This window comes from Xyrauchen texanus, chromosome 13 (genome assembly GCF_025860055.1).
Source record: "Xyrauchen texanus isolate HMW12.3.18 chromosome 13, RBS_HiC_50CHRs, whole genome shotgun sequence".
Taxonomy (NCBI): Eukaryota; Metazoa; Chordata; class Actinopteri; order Cypriniformes; family Catostomidae; genus Xyrauchen; species Xyrauchen texanus.
This window is the reverse complement of record NC_068288.1, coordinates 13,920,733-13,934,692: the sequence shown is the minus strand read 5'-3', so window position 1 is coordinate 13,934,692 and position 13,960 is coordinate 13,920,733. Positions and strand designations below refer to the sequence as shown.

At 41.5% G+C, this 13,960-nt stretch overlaps 1 protein-coding gene across 1 annotated transcript; it reads left to right on the top strand.

Annotated features, from left to right (window-relative positions):
- Positions 1 to 5,696: 5,696 nt before the first annotated feature.
- fhl2b (four and a half LIM domains 2b) lies at positions 5,697 to 12,665 on the top strand. Its single transcript, XM_052140497.1, has 6 exons — positions 5,697 to 5,827; positions 8,149 to 8,322; positions 10,462 to 10,636; positions 10,859 to 11,028; positions 11,522 to 11,708; positions 12,146 to 12,665. Exons 2-6 carry the CDS (start codon positions 8,167 to 8,169, stop codon positions 12,295 to 12,297), a joined length of 840 nt encoding a protein of 279 aa, XP_051996457.1. The 5' UTR covers positions 5,697 to 5,827; positions 8,149 to 8,166; the 3' UTR covers positions 12,298 to 12,665.
- The last annotated feature ends 1,295 nt before the right edge of the window (positions 12,666 to 13,960 follow it).

Genomic DNA, 13,960 nt, shown 5'->3' with positions numbered 1-13,960 from the left:
GCCTTGTGTACTCTCATTAAAAACACAGAGGACTGTTGTTTTTTAAGGTGAAATGAGCTTGAAAGACTTTCTGACTGAGTAATTGCATAAGAAGTGTCAGAAGGGATTTGTTAGTCCTGAGAGAGCCTCAAACACTTGGTCAAAGACACACTCAACTAAAGGCTTTTATTTACAACAGCAACGCTTTGTAGCCAGTTGCTAGAAACCCCATGAGTTAAGGGGTCATAACATCATCCATTTTCCTTGATCTTTTGACATGTAATAGTTCATTGTACTATCAAAACACATGGTAAGTGTCAGAACTGAAAACTTACTCATAATAGAAAAAGAGCATTTATTCACTCCAACCTCCAGAAATGACTCATTTGAAATTTGTGTAACTTGTGATGTCACAAGGACCAAATACATCTGCATATCTGCAAATACATCTGCCCAGCAAGACATCAATGCCTATTTTTCGGCAATGTGTGAACAGCCCGTAACTCGCCCTATCGCCTACTTGAAAAAGTGACCCGAACCTGGCCCAAAACCCGTAGGTTTGTCGGGTACTCTCGGTTCATAATTAAAAAGTATATAAGTACATGGCTCCAAACTTCTGTTCCATCAATTTGAAAAATCCAACCAAATCTGCCGAGCGTCCTGTAGCACATAAAGGTGAACGTCAGACAGAGGTCCAGAGACAAGGTGGAAAATTATGACTGTTTTGCAGCAAAAAAACAAACTTTACTGACATTGATAAACCTTAGGGAAGATAATGCAAAGAGTATGTCATGAACCCTTTAAGAAAAACCTTATTCACAGCAGCGCCATCTTTGATTTTTGACGGGAATGACAACAAGGTTGTGAGGGATAGACGTACAGTTTCATCATTGGGTTGAACAGATGTTTATAGTGTTTTTGGACTGTTCCGCTGATAGAACATAGAAAACAAATATTTCCAAGAAATTTCAGTAGACATAAAACTCTAGACAACATGAGTTGTGGCAAAAAATATGTGATCTTGGAGCTGTTTGATAGTTTATACAGTGCATGGCACTGAAACGACAGCAGGTCAATCCCTCACAGCCTCGTTTTCAAAAATGGCATTGCTGTGAATAAGTTCAGCCTGATTACGTAACCATGGCAACAGAATTGCAAAACAAAGTTACGTGCTTCATTAAACATTTCGCTGAAGTTTCCGCATGAAATGTCCAGCGGGGGGCACCAAAAGCGAGTGAAACGGTGTCTTAAACAAACATGGGTTTGAAGGTGAATATATAGAGGTTTTAACGTTCCCCCCAAACTAAAACTTAAGCCTAACCAATAGTGTTACAATAGCAAATGAGAGGTAAACAAAACCTAACCCGAGTGTTGTGTGCATATGCAACCGTGTCATTTTGTGTTGTTTCAATAACACTTTCGTCTCGTGTGTCAGCTTCAGTGTTTGGCTGGTCTCGAACCACGGTGTGATGAGGAGGAGGGCGTGGCCAGGCCGTGATGGAGCACGTACGGCACTGAGTCAATTAGCTCTTAATTGAATCTGAATTTAATTAGCTCCATAACGGCCCGGCCACTCCCTCGTCCTCGTCACACACTGTCTTCTGAGTTCAAAGCCCAACATGCTATGAGGTGAGCCACCGTGCAAGGCAATTACTTTGGAATAAGTGTGTAAATGTAGATGGGTCAGTAATACAAGTAAAACAAATTATCGTTTTTATTATTATTATTATTATTATTATTATTATTATTATGTGTTACAGTGAAAGTGTTGTGAAAGTGTGATATTACTGTGAATTCAGCGACAGTAGGTCAGTGAAGTCTGTGATTACTGCGAGTGAAATCTCTGCCCCCAGTGGCCGAAATGGGAAGTGTTTTTGAACGTATGGGCAAGTGTGAGCGGCATTTTCCGGATGAAATGTCCACAGAGGGGTGCCAAAAGCAAGTTGTAATTTTAGTTTTAAAATATGTAATGCAGTCAAATGTAAGGCATATTTTAATAGCCATACACCCCAGTCCTAAACTTCATTGTCAGTGGAGTAATAATGTAAACCTCCGAGTGACACTCATCATTGATTATTTTAATGCAATTACATGCTACAGTTAACCGTGCATTGAAGACTCTTCCATATCGACAGATAATGCTGAAGAATAACTTAATTGAATGGCAAGCCACCAAATAGGGCCAAACTTCTGTTTAGATTTCCAAGGTTAATTGTTAATTAACTGATTAAGTCATATTTGTCTTAGCTGATAAAACAAGCAAACATTTTTCATGGAAAAACATACAGTGAGTGTTTTGTCGACCTTATCAATCGCTTCCTTTTTAATGAGTAGCCAATGGATTTATTTGTTTCTAAAATTCCTGTTTCTTATCAAAAAATCACTATAATAAACGTACAAGGTACATGTCGATAGCTGCATGTCATTCAGCTGCACTGCACTGGAAAAATATGCATTGACCTGAATGTGCCTCTTTCGAAGGTCTCATGACCCAAAGATTTAGCAAAATATATAATGAGCATTGAAACCTCTTCTAACTTAATTTGCCTTGACTCCAGACAGTGCTATGGTACATTAAAGAGGTCAATCGAAAAAAACGAGTTGGCCAAGAATGACTCTAAACATGCTGGTAAATCGTCTCGGGGGGGTTGTCATTAGCCATGGAAGAGTTTGTTATCTTTTGGGAGACTTATTAAGTCATTATCAAGGTCCTATAAGCACTCATAGCTTTGGGAGTTTGTACATAACTGAGTAACTGAGAGGTTTGGATATTGATGTTGGACACCAGTGGTCTCTTAGACCAAGGCTCTAGGGGACCCCTTCCATGCGTCAGAGAGCTCTTGTAGGCTTGCATGCACAGCAACATTATCTTCTAAATTAAAGAGTTGAATACAGTTGCTAAAGAAAGAAAGCTTTAGAGTTACCCCAACAGCAGATCACTGATGATGATTAAGAGCACACATACTGGTGCAACCATTCAAATTACACAATTTAATTAAATCCAATTAATAATAATCAAAATCATTGGTCACACTTTATATTATTTGTCTATAACTACTATGTACTAATGTAAAAATGCATAAAATACAATGTATACACTGTGCAACTACATGTTGTTCTGCAAAATTCTCACAAGATTCACATTTGCTGCTACTGAGGTTGTGGTATGGGTAGGTTTAGAAGTAGGGTTAGGGGTTAGAGTAAGGGTTGGGTTAGGTTAAGGGTAACATTGTAACTACAAATGTAGTCAAATGTTACATTTAAGTCCAATGCAACAACACGTTATGTACATTATAAGTACATTGCATCAAATACTTAAGTGCATAGTAGTTACAGACACCTAAACTAAAGAGGGACCAAATCATTAGAAATATAATATAGAATAATTAAGACTTTTACAAGACAATGCATTATTGTGGCTGACGAGAAAAGCACAGATAGACCTTATTCACAGTATGGGAACGTTGTTACTCTATGACCATGCTGGTATGAGCTCCTGGTAAGGTTGTGCATTAATGCAGCCCTGAACTTAAGCCTATCAGTGGCTCAGTCCACATCGATCCATTTTACCATTGAGGTCATCAATCTGTCCAACTTAGACATAAAAAGATGTTCTCACATGACACATTCTTGCATTCTGCCTGTACACGCGTCAGACAGAGACTTTGAGCGTCTCACTGTGATTGCATCGCGTTTCACTGGTTTTCAATGTCTCTTGCCATAAACGCTGCATTTTTAGGATGCGGATTCAAGTTAAATGTACTTCAAAAATGCATCTCCAGCCATCTGCTCCATTCAGCTGTTTTTGATCAGCAGCTGGTTTGGTGCCTGTACAGCTGGAGCTGCGCTGACTGTCCTCTACTGACTGAGATTAACAAAAACCTGAAGATGGCACTTCAAGTTTGAATTGCTCCGTTGGTAAGACAACACCTTATCATGGGTTGGCTGTGGCTCAGGTGGTAGAGCAGGTTGGCAGGGCTGGCGGTTCGATTCCCGTCAAACATGACTTCACATACCGAAGTGTCCTTGGGCAAGACACTGAACACCAAGTTGCTCCCAATGGCAGGCTAGCACCTTGCATGCAACTCTGCCGTCATTGGTGTGTGAATGTGAGTGTAATTGGGTGAATAGGACACAGTGTAGAAGAGTTGGTAACTGCTAAGGTTAAAAAATGGAAGACACTGATCTAGAAACAATCATCAATCATCATGTTTTTGACCAACTCATAAAAAAATGTTTTTCTAAGAATTAAGTGAGAAGTGTGTTGACGCACAATATTGTGCATCTGCATGAAGTTGTAATTTACATTATGGAGGACATGTAGACATAACACAAACCCAAGCATGGCACCGGTTTGATTGATCAGAAGAATAAAGAATTGTTTTTGGAGCCTGGATTAAACAATGGGCACGTCCACACACAGAGAACTTATCTACATCCATGGCCAGGTACATTCTGTTGATATGCTTTCTAGGCCAAATAACACTTAACTATAAAAGTACATCACATCCTGACATTAACACATGTTTTTTAGATATGCACACAGTAGTTTGACCAATGAGATCTGCCAGTGCTGGGGGATTTATAGTCAGTGCGATGTGCCCAAGAGGATCACTGCTGACCTTCTCTTCAGGCCATTATCTCCATTTGGAGACCTCTCATACTGTAATCTAGACAGTTGCTAGGTTCACCCAGGGCCTTATCACTGGGCAGAAAGGCTGGCACAGCTGTACCAAGATGTCTGACACTGCCAGCCCTACGCATGTGTGCTAATCATCCTGGTCTGGGCACATACGGTGGCATCCATAGTTCTGTCTGCACATTCTCCTGTTATACTACTGGTATGAATTGGAGAGTTACCACAGGTCCACAGTGGGGCAATCAGTTAGTGGCTTTGTTGCATCAAGCCCTGGAGTGAATATCTCTCTGATTGCTATACGACATTGAGTTTATATTTGGAGCTCTGCTGTGCTAACTGGCACGCGTTTCTGAAAGGCTAACAGTAACATTGTCTTGTGTTAAAGTTTATATTGCAGTCAAATCTGCAATAAGACAATTACAACATTTTAAAACGCTGTAATGTATTTTGGATGACTTTCATTTACTACTACAAAACCACTTCTGTGGATTGTGATTGTGAGATGGCATAACATCACTAATATTGTGTGTTATATTCATTTCGCCTCTCAGTTTCAATTTGCAGAAATTGTGCATGAAGGCAAAACAACAACAACACATAAACAAATAATGTACATATGTAGTAATGGTGGTTTTTGAGTATTTGTGAACTATATCCTGTTAAAATAAGAGTTTCAGGGCTAAATGACATCTCCATTTGCAATCTGACCATAGGAAATCATGCGTTAATTGATGACAGAGAAATCTTGTTACACATGGGAGTGACAGATGAGAGTGGGCAAATCATGGAGCCAACAGGTGTTGGGGCTCACCATCTCATTATAAACAATCAGCCACAGTGACGAAGGCTCACAGAGTTCCCTTCCATTGCTCCACTCCGTCACCAAGCAACCTGTACAATATCATGCACAGGCCAGTAAATAGAAGCAGGGTGGGACAGGGAACCCCAAAGGACATGATAAAATGACAGAACATACGCTTTCGCTGAATTGTTGCATAGGATGCATGTAGTTGATTTACTTTTGTGTCTTAGTGGTGTCTCTGTATTAATAGTTCCTGATAAAGTGTCCAACCCATCTCAGTCACTCCACTGCCCCATCCAAAGGGGGAGTAATCCAATAAATAGGAGGACAAAAATCACTCCTCCATCTCTCTTTCAGGAAGGCAGCCCGGCAAGACGCAAAGCACCGCACATCCCTACACAGCACAGGCAAGTTGGACATTGAGAAGCTTCGTTCATTCCTCTTTTTTTGTCATCCAGGCAGAAGAGTTGTATGCAGATGCTCTTTGCAACAGCCGTCTTTACTATTAATCTGCTTTGCGCCACTATTTCTACAATTAATTTGCTCCTGAAACCTCTCTGACACCACCTGCTTTATTATAGGCTGCTGCTTTTCATTAGCACTGAAGGAATGTTGTGGGCAAGTACTTTCTAACAGAATAAATGCATTTACGATCTGCACTGAAGAATGAGATTATCTATCTCAGACAGCATTAGCGGGCTGTATTATTGTAATAATCAACTTTAAAGTCTTCTAAAACTAGAATATGCTGCCTAGTAAATTCTATTGAATTCTGGTTACACTCTTTAAAGGCAGTTATGCAAGACTATAGAATATTTTGTGGTGTATTATTCCCAGACTATCCATGTTGAGAGCCTTTGCCATTTACTTACATGTCAATGAACTACTGTATATTGTAACAGCGTATTATAGTTTACTTATCAAATGTAAGCACATCAGAGGTGAAATTAGCTCAAGACTAAGAATTAATGTCGAAAGATAGTTGGGAATTTGTTATCACTGTTGCTAACTTTATAACTAACGGGTTGATGTCACGTGTTGGAAATCCAGTGATGCCGGCAGTGAAGATTCTCTCTGACCAATCAGTGATCTGCAGGGGTTTGACGTCACATTTAGTATCGACTCGGCTCGCTTGGAACCTCGACCGAGGTGGTACTAAAAAAAGTACCAGGTACCAGGTATTATCCACAGTGGAAAACCCCCATTAAATCATTGGACACTATGCAGTCTTTGTATTTTTGTCTATTTGAGTCTGAGAGGAATATGCCTCTTTACTGATAGTTGGGGTTGCACTGGGGACAGCTGAAACCACAGAGACCAATATTGGTGTCAGTGTGCCAGATTGAGCACAGTCCAAAGAATCCCTTCAGAAGCAACAGTGAGATCTAACAAGTGTTCACAGTGCAGATTTAGCTGCCTATGTTAACTCTCTGTCAGTACTTACAGGCATACATACTTAACATGAAGTGTGGTGGTGGTGTAGTGGGCTAAAGCACATATCTGTTAATCAGAAGGTTGTTGGTTTGAGCCCCACAGCCAACACCATTGTGTCCTTGAGCAAGTCACTTAACTCCAGGTTGCTCCGGGGGATTGTCCCTGTAATAATTGCCCTTTAAGTCGCTTTGGATAAAAGTGTCTGCCAAATTCATAAATGTAAATGTAGTATGAAGTTCAAAGACATACAATGAGATCATGACCCCATTACTGTGGTGGTGTGGGTAATGGCTAAAGCCCAAAGAATACTTCGGCTTTGAAGGCTTAGCGTATGCATACAATCTAACGCTAGCCTTTCATAGTATTCTTTATTAGACTGTGCGTGCATATGCAGGCATTTGGCGATTGCACACTACAAATGCTATGAGATACCGGACAATTTATCTTCAGGAGTTAAGACCTATAAAGTTGTCTATAGTTCTTCACAGGGGCGTTACTACAGGGAGGGCAGATGGGTAGCCACCCTAGGGCCTGGGGTGAGTAGTGTCCTGCAATAGTCAACCAAAAGAAACCATAAAAATGACTGAACGGCCCGATGGGTGACCAATGACCCAGGCTCCTCAAGGAGTGGGCCTGACAGGTTCTTTGCACTGGGGCCTGTAAAATCCAAGTTACGCCACTGGTTCTTCAGACTCAAGTTTTACAAATGCTGGTATCTCCTGACCTCCTCACACATGCATTCTTGACGTGCACATCCACTGTTGTTGATTCCACCTTCGTCTCCTGTTGTTTAGCGCCGATTACATCTTCTTCTAGTGCCTTTATGTGACAGCAGTGGCTCAGTTGTGAGTGTTGCCATCTTGTTGACCCACTAATTTGTGCAAATAATTCCAGGCGCATGCGCATTCAGTGCATTCAGAGTAGGAGTGGTTAGAAAAATATTTTAAGAGATTCTAAGAGAAATCAAGCGACATGGCTTGGTATGGAGATCGGAGCAGGCAAGCATTGTGTTCTCAAATGCTTGTCTGGACAATGTTCTGAGAGATAACACAGGAATATCAGCAGCTTTACTGAGGGAGACACAACAGCTGATACTAATACACTGGCATGCCTTCCTCTCTTGCTTTAGAAAGTTTGCGTCATATAGTCAAGCTTTGTCTAGCAGATGTTAAGCACTGGTATTATACTAGCCTACTAGCTAAGTGCTAATCTGTTTCCTAAAATTTCAAAATGCCAAAAATGTCAACCCCTCACCCTGTTTGCAACATTTAAAAACATCACTTTTATCTCGTAGGCATTGTTTACATCCAAGATGGTGGAGCGTTATGACTGCCACTACTGCAAGGAGTCTCTGTTAGGGAAGATGTATGTTCTGCGTGATGAAAATCCTTACTGCGTGAAGTGCTACGAGAGCCTCTACTCCAACACTTGTGACGAATGCAAGAACCCCATTGGCTGCAATAGCAGAGTATGTTCATCTTCACAGTTTGCAATTTATGAAATGTTTTGAAAGTACAGTCCAAACATTTTTAAATTTGCTTAGATTCTGCTGGAATCAGTTCTGAAAAAGCTTTTGAAAAGTTGACTGGAGACACTGATACATTGTCATTGTTCAATACATTCAACTGGTCACAACTAAACTTTGTCATTTCATGGGTTTTGTACCGATAGCTATCCCAATCATGAAAAGACCAAATGTGCGAGCAGCCGGTGAAGATGGTGCCTCCGTAGGTCAATAATACCTTAGAAATGAATAATAATACCAAGAATAATACCATGTATTCAGATGGTCCCTTACCACATTCTTCACAATAATAAAATGTGTATACTGGGGGCTGGGTAGCTCAGAGGTAAAGATGATGATGGCTACCACCCCTGGAGTTTGCGAGTTCGATTGTTAGAATCCCAGGGCGTGCTGAGTGACTCCAGTCAGGTCTCCTAAGCAACCAATTTGGCCCAGTTGCAAGGGATGGTAGAGTCACATGGGGTAACCACCTTGTAGTCGCTATAATGTGGTTCGTTCCCAGTGGGGTGTGTGGTGAGTTGAGCGTGGATGCCACGGTGGATGGCGTGAAGCCTCAACATGTGCTATGTCTCCATGGCAATGCGCTCAGCAAGCCACGTGATAAGATGCACGGGTTGACAATCTCAGATGTGGAGGCAGCTGGGATTCGTCCTCTGCCACCTGGATTGAGGCGGATCACTACACCACCACAAGTTTTCGCAAATCGCGTCCCTTATTGATTAGATATGAGACGCATCATTTCATATTTACATAAAGGATGATCCCATATTTTACGGGACGGGTGGAAACCCTACTTGCATGTCTAATACATTCTCAAGAGCAAAGTGTAGATGCAAAAAATCACAAGTTTATCTGGAGAAATTGTAAATCGGGAGTACAGCGGGAGTAGGGGTGGAAAAACGGTAGAAACCCGGTAAAATCTGGAGTGTTGGCAGGAATGGTAAATGGGATGTGCATTCCCAATCGGATAACAATCTGACTGATCAAGAAGCATGAAGCAACTAAGTGAAATCAGGCCTTAAACGGAAAGTTCACCCAATCATCATTTACTCTCATGCCATCCCAGATGTGTGTGACTTTCTTCTGCAGAACACAAATGTAGATTTTTAGAAGAATATTTCAGCTCTGTAGGTCCATACAACACAAGCGAGTATGTGCCAAAATTTTGAAACACATTAGTGTTTTAATCCATGTCTTCAGAAGGGATATGACAGGTGTGGGAGAGATTATTTTAAGTTATGTGGAATTAGTTTTCAATGCAATTGGACAAACTGGTGGATGATGAAAGAGACAAAGAAATCCAATGACTTACATTAAAGTATTGACCCGAGCCAGGGTCCAGAATATCATGATTCTTGACTTGGGCTAGTTATCAACCACCAAGCAACCAACCAGAAGACACAAGCAATTATTTATATCTGGCAAGAAATATACAATACAGTCTATATTATCTATACAGTAACTTTAGTGGGTCATGAGTGACAATGGTAGTTTAGAAAAACATTCCCAGCCTTGAATTGATGTAGGTGGTGCTCTTCTCTCTACAGGCTCCTGTGAGCTCCTGTCATTAGTGTCACATTACTGGTCATTAGTCCTGGTGAAGAACCTGTCACCAGCCTGGAGGACAGGCCTGGGGTGGGGCCACATCTGTGTGGCACATCCTTGACCCAGTTAGCCGCCTCTAGTAGCAACCAATCAGCATGACCTCATAGCACCTAGGGCCAGCAATTTAACAAGCGCACCCTCTTTCCAAATTGGTGGATAATTAAAGCACCGGTGTCATACACTCATGCTAAGGCGATGTGTGCTCACAGCACAGGCCGGACTCTCACTAACACACTCCGATGGGTTGGTTGCAAACACCAGCACCTGCGGCTCTCATTGGAGAGCGTCCTGCTGTGAAGCTGACTTTGAGGAACCCCTTATCCTACCTCTCTCCCTAATTACTGTAGCTATGTTCGAAGGCTGAGAAATGCACCAAAAGAACACCGAGGGCAACCTCAGTTCTCCCTCAAGTTTAATGCATGCAAAACAACACAGGTTCAATTCGATTTGTGCTTACCTGGATGTGTTTGTCCTCAGGATTTGTCTTATAAGGACCGCCACTGGCATGATGACTGCTTCCACTGCTTTAAATGTCACCGTTCTCTGGTGGACAAGCCGTTCTCCACCAAGGACGAGCAGCTACTGTGTACTGAGTGTTACTCTAATGAGTATTCCTCTAAATGCTATGAATGCAAGAAGACAATCATGCCAGGTGAGTGAACAGTGAAACATTTGCTCGCCCTGTTGATGGAAAATTACTTTAGAAACCTGCATTACAGAATTACTCAATGCTACATCAGGATGTATCACAATGGACCCCTTTACACCTCGGATCGGTGATCCTAAAAAAAAACTTCAAACTCGTGTACATGTACTGTTCTTTGTATGTCTGTCTCTATTTTATTTGTCTTTTTTAATTGGCTTATTCTCTCAGGCTCCAGGAAGATGGAGCATAAGGGGAACAGCTGGCACGAGACCTGCTTTACCTGCCAGCGCTGCCAGCAACCCATTGGCACCAAGAGCTTCATTCCAAAGGACAACAGTAACTACTGCGTGCCATGCTATGAGAAGCAATATGCACTGCAGTGTGTGCACTGCAAGAAGGTAAGAAAATCAGAAAAACAACATGAGAGCATTGAAGGACTGTTCCAAGTTCAACAGAATATTCGACAGTATTTAATGTTACAGTAAAATACTTACAATGGACCAGTCCAAACACATTAACGGGATAGTTTTACTTCATTTACTCACCCTCATGCCATCCCAGATGTGTGAGACCTTCTTTCTTCTGCTAAACACAAAGGAAGATTTTAGAAGAATATCTCAGCTCTGTTGGTCCTTACAATGTAATTGATATTAATTTAACTACTGGAGACGTATCAATTACTTTTATGCTGCCTTTATGTCGTTTTTGGACCTTCTGAGTTCTGGCATATGAGGTAATCAACATTATGCCACAAATGATGCTGTTGATTGATCTTAACTTGTACTGAACCCGGAACATTTCTTAAACCTGATTCTATAGTCAGTGCTTTGACTCTGCTTAGAATACATTCAAAGGATTATATGACATCAGACCTGATTCGTTCCCTCTTAGCCAATCACCACTGGGGGAGTGACCTACCATGAGCAGCCATGGCACAAGGACTGCTTCCTGTGCACCGGCTGTAAGCAGCAGCTGTCTGGCCAGCGCTTCACCTCTCGTGATGACTTCCCCTACTGTCTGAACTGCTTCTGCAACCTGTATGCCAAGAAGTGTGCCGCCTGCACCACCCCTATTAGCGGTATGACCTATAAAGTGAACATATCCACATCTCCTTATTTTGGGAAGGTGCCAAGCCTATAAAGCGAATATATAAACAACCCAATCAACTGCTGTGTACTTCAGATAAAAGTAGAAATCCTTGACACACAAATATCATACTCTTAAAGGGATAGTTATCCCAAAAATGAAAATTCTGTCATTTATTCAAGGTCATATTGTTCCAAACCCATATATGACTTTCTTTCTGTGGTGGAACATGAAAGCAAATGATAGGCAGAGTGAAAATGATCACGATTCACCCTCATTATTTGGAGAAAAATAGATGCAATGAAAGAATATGGTGAATTGTCATTCTTGGATGAACCATCTCTTTAATTTGCCAATTTTGCCATGACATCAGTGCAGTAGTGATCAGACATTTTGCATTGTCATCTGTTTCTGTCATGTCCACTGCAGGTCTAGGAGGGAGCAAATATATCTCCTTTGAAGAGAGACAATGGCACAACGACTGTTTCAACTGCAAGAAGTGCTCTGTGTCCCTGGTGGGCCGTGGCTTTCTGACCGAGAGAGATGACATCCTGTGCCCTGACTGTGGCAAAGACATCTGATCAGATTGCATTGCCTAATATCTGACTCTTTATCAAAGTTATAGCTAATATATTTGTCTAATATATATACATTTTAGTTTATGAGGAGCCTGTGCATGCCACTTACCACAATGCTGTGATAACATGTTCTTGCGGTCAGGGGTTAAAATCGAGTACAACAAAAGCAACATACTGTATGCAGAGTGGAAAAGTCATCTTTTTTAGAGGTAGTACTAAGTGTGAATGTTACATTTGAAAGATTATGTTATTGCCTATTTGCAAGTTTATTTTTCAATTATTGCAACTAACAAGCTTTTGACTTATCAATATTCTTCATTTTTAGACTGTGAAGAATGTACTTGCTGCAGCTGATAATAAACGAATTGAAAAGGCATTCATGCAAGCCTCAGTTTTGCTCACTTTAGATCACTATAATCAAAACAACACCTAGTGCAATTACTTTAAACAGAAGTTCCTTAATTAGGAGTTTTATTAAGTAATATGAGTCTATTGTCTACTCAGTGTTTACCCAATAATCAAACTGAAGGTTCAGCCTAAGAGTTTCAAAGATCACTCCATACAGGTGTAGACAACAGGGGCGGGCCAGAAGGGTGGCACGGGGTGGCAGCCCACTTGCCACCCCAACTCGGTCCCTGCTCACGTCCTGGAGACGATGCGCAACTACTTGACCCATCCGTGTCTGGGAGGACCATAGACTGTAAAAAAAGATGGATGACGCCCCTTCGCTCTTTTCCATTGGTGAGAACTGAAGCTGCCAGTGTCCCGATATGGCGCTGACATCTTGGGACTTGAGTCTGCGCAGTTGCGATTTCTGGACCAGACCTGCGCAGTAGTGAGCAGGAAGTAAAGCCGCGAAATCAAGGCCCCGCCCTCACTCTCGCTGAATCAATCGCAAGCACACGCCCCTGCACTTTTGACTTTTGACGGTGTGAAATAATTAATTACATTTAAAGCTCCAATCTCCTCAGTCCTCCGAAGATCCCGAAAAAAAGTCAGTTGGTGCTTCAGTGACTACTTCGCTCAGAGAACCTGTCAATCACAGCTGTCAATCATGATGTCACAGCAGCATTTTTATAGCATCAAATAACTAAAAACAAACTTATTTTGAAAACAAACACTTGAAATGACATCAACGTGATAGAAACGACAGTAAATGACAGAAACTATCTTTGGAAAAAAGATATGTGAAGTGTAATTGAATTGTTTAGTTGGTCTCACGTCCCGTTGAATAACATGGGGAGGCGGGGTTTATGACCTATACTAGGACCAGTCACCGGGGGGCGATCGAGACGTTTTGGCTTCACTTTTGAGGGCTTGTGCGGCACACTTGGTTTATACACACAGTGCTCCTCCTCAGTAGACAAACCCCTCCAGTCACTCAACTTTTTATCAATGTTGTCTTGGACTTACATTGAAACCTAACGACATGGATGTAGCATCATTCAAGCTCAAAGGTTGTCAAAAGCCATTGAACAAATTCACAATTCGCAGTCAGCTTTGATGCATTTAATCCATGAGTGAAAGTGTCCAATAACAAGGCATTACTGTGAATGCCCAAACAAAAGTGAAAATGTACAGAAGATTTGCACAAAAATGTCCCATGCTTTCGTCCAGGTGGAGATCCGTGGGAAGCAGAATGTATGACATGTTTAAACCAAAAACA

Bases quoted from the DNA above. Each gene is read 5' to 3' on its own strand.
- fhl2b (XM_052140497.1), top strand. From the start codon at position 8,167: ATGGTGGAGCGTTATGACTGCCACTACTGCAAGGAGTCTCTGTTAGGG. The intron at 10,637-10,858 runs GTGAGTGAACAG...TTATTCTCTCAG, and splicing joins CAAGAAGACAATCATGCCAG to GCTCCAGGAAGATGGAGCAT. The intron at 11,709-12,145 runs GTATGACCTATA...TGTCCACTGCAG, and splicing joins CTGCACCACCCCTATTAGCG to GTCTAGGAGGGAGCAAATAT.